At 37.0% G+C, this 1,666-nt stretch overlaps 1 protein-coding gene across 1 annotated transcript in view; it reads right to left on the reverse strand.

Annotated features, from left to right (window-relative positions):
• Positions 1–1,650, reverse strand: part of LOC107576475 (kinesin-like protein KIF22) — a 9,740-nt gene extending 8,090 nt beyond the window's left edge. Inside the window, exons 1-3 of the mRNA XM_016262645.1 lie at positions 1,624–1,650; positions 770–1,163; positions 545–687 (exon numbers count right to left, since the gene is read on the reverse strand). Of these exons, the coding sequence (XP_016118131.1) occupies positions 545–687; positions 770–1,163; positions 1,624–1,650 (564 nt within the window). The remainder of the gene's footprint in view (positions 1–544; positions 688–769; positions 1,164–1,623) is intronic.
• Positions 1,651–1,666: the final 16 nt, after the last annotated feature.

Here is a 1,666-nt window from a genome sequence, read left to right on the forward strand (position 1 = left end):
AAAAAAAAAAAAAGTGCCGTTTAATATTTGTGGAAACCATGATACATTAAAATTTGTTTTATATTATATGTATTATATTATGGAATAGAAAGTTCAAAACATTAGTGTTTATTTGAAATAGGAGCCATTTCTAACATTATAAAATGTTTTTTTTTTACATTGAATTTTGATCATTCTAATGCATCATTGCGAAATAAAAGTATTAAAAACAATCGTACTGATAAAAAAAAAAAGAAAAAAAAAGCAGTTTTATTTTAAAACTACTTAATATTAAGGTTGATTTATTAGTTTTACTTTCCGTGGGTTAACTCATGTACCGCAGTGCAAAACGAAATTCATTTGAAAGCTATTCACAGCTATTCAGAGTTTTAGCTTGACCGCCCAGCACTACAGTCCATGTGTCCTCCCTATGCATGTCCAGTGAGGCACATTTAGCCTGTGGTCTTTACTATAGGGAGTTTTCTTTTGAGCACCAGCTACCAAATCATGGCCTACAGCACAAAGCCAAGACCTGTTAAAGTGCTCACACAATAAACTAGTTTACCTGTTGTAACAAGCTGTCGTACCTGTGTGGATGTACGGGAGGTGATGGAGACTGTTCAGCTTTCTTTCCCTCTTTAGACTTTTTGTTCTGAGGCTCACCAGAACCTCCAGCCTCCTGTTCCTCTCTGACTCTCTTTCCAGGAGCTAGGAATGAAGGGATAAAATGATCACCACATACCCAATTATTATCATCCAGTGAAATATATAATAATACTGCGCTGCTCACCAATCGTAGGAGCCAAAACAGTTTCCCTGACAAAGGGCCGATTGACAATCTGCTTAGACTTAGCGGCGAAGTTAAGGGCTGAGAAGGTGTCAAAGTAGTATCTGTACTCCGGTGCGATGTTTGTGATCATGACAGAATGGGCCGAACCACCCAGAGAGTCCTGCAGCAGACGGGTGAGTTTACTGTCTCTGTAGGGCACGCGGCCCCCAGCCCCCGCATTCAGAGCGTCCACCACTTTACTGAGGGTGAAGAGGGACAGGTTGATGGCTCCACTCTCCTTCAGACGGATGCCCTGGTTTCCTGTGCGCCGGTTGTCTTCTGAACCAGCCAGGTCAACTAAATACAGCTTTCCTGTCTGTTGTCTGTGTGGCGGCCCACGCCGAGACTTCACTACCTGAGAGCAAACATATGCATTTATGTGATTATTAGTCTTTTGCAGAAGACTGGCAACTTTATAGGACCCAATAAAATCAGTTTTATTTTTGAACAAACGCTGCTTGAATTTTTCTGGATTCTGTTTTAATGCTTAATTAAGTACAATTCAATAAATTTTACAATAAAAATGGCTAATAAAATCAACTGAATTTCAATTAAAAAAATAAAGAAATAATACTTAAACCATTATAATTATTACTTGAAAAATACACTTCATTGTACAATAGCAATTTCAATGGTTTTCAAAAAAGATGGCTAATTCATAAAACTATTTCATAAACCTTTATAATAACAGTGGCCTATAAAATGTTTTTTTTTCCCCTCAGAAATTCTGTTGTCTGTTTGAATTTCTTTTGGATTAAAAACAGAGGTCATCAAATGAATGCATAAAACTTATTATTATTTATTTATGATTTAACCATGTCAGCAGCAGTGGCTATATTCATGGCAAGAGGAAACATT

This window comes from Sinocyclocheilus grahami, unplaced genomic scaffold, assembly GCF_001515645.1.
Source record: "Sinocyclocheilus grahami isolate Dianchi unplaced genomic scaffold, SAMN03320097.WGS_v1.1 scaffold3753.1, whole genome shotgun sequence".
In the NCBI taxonomy this organism is placed as follows: Eukaryota; Metazoa; Chordata; class Actinopteri; order Cypriniformes; family Cyprinidae; genus Sinocyclocheilus; species Sinocyclocheilus grahami.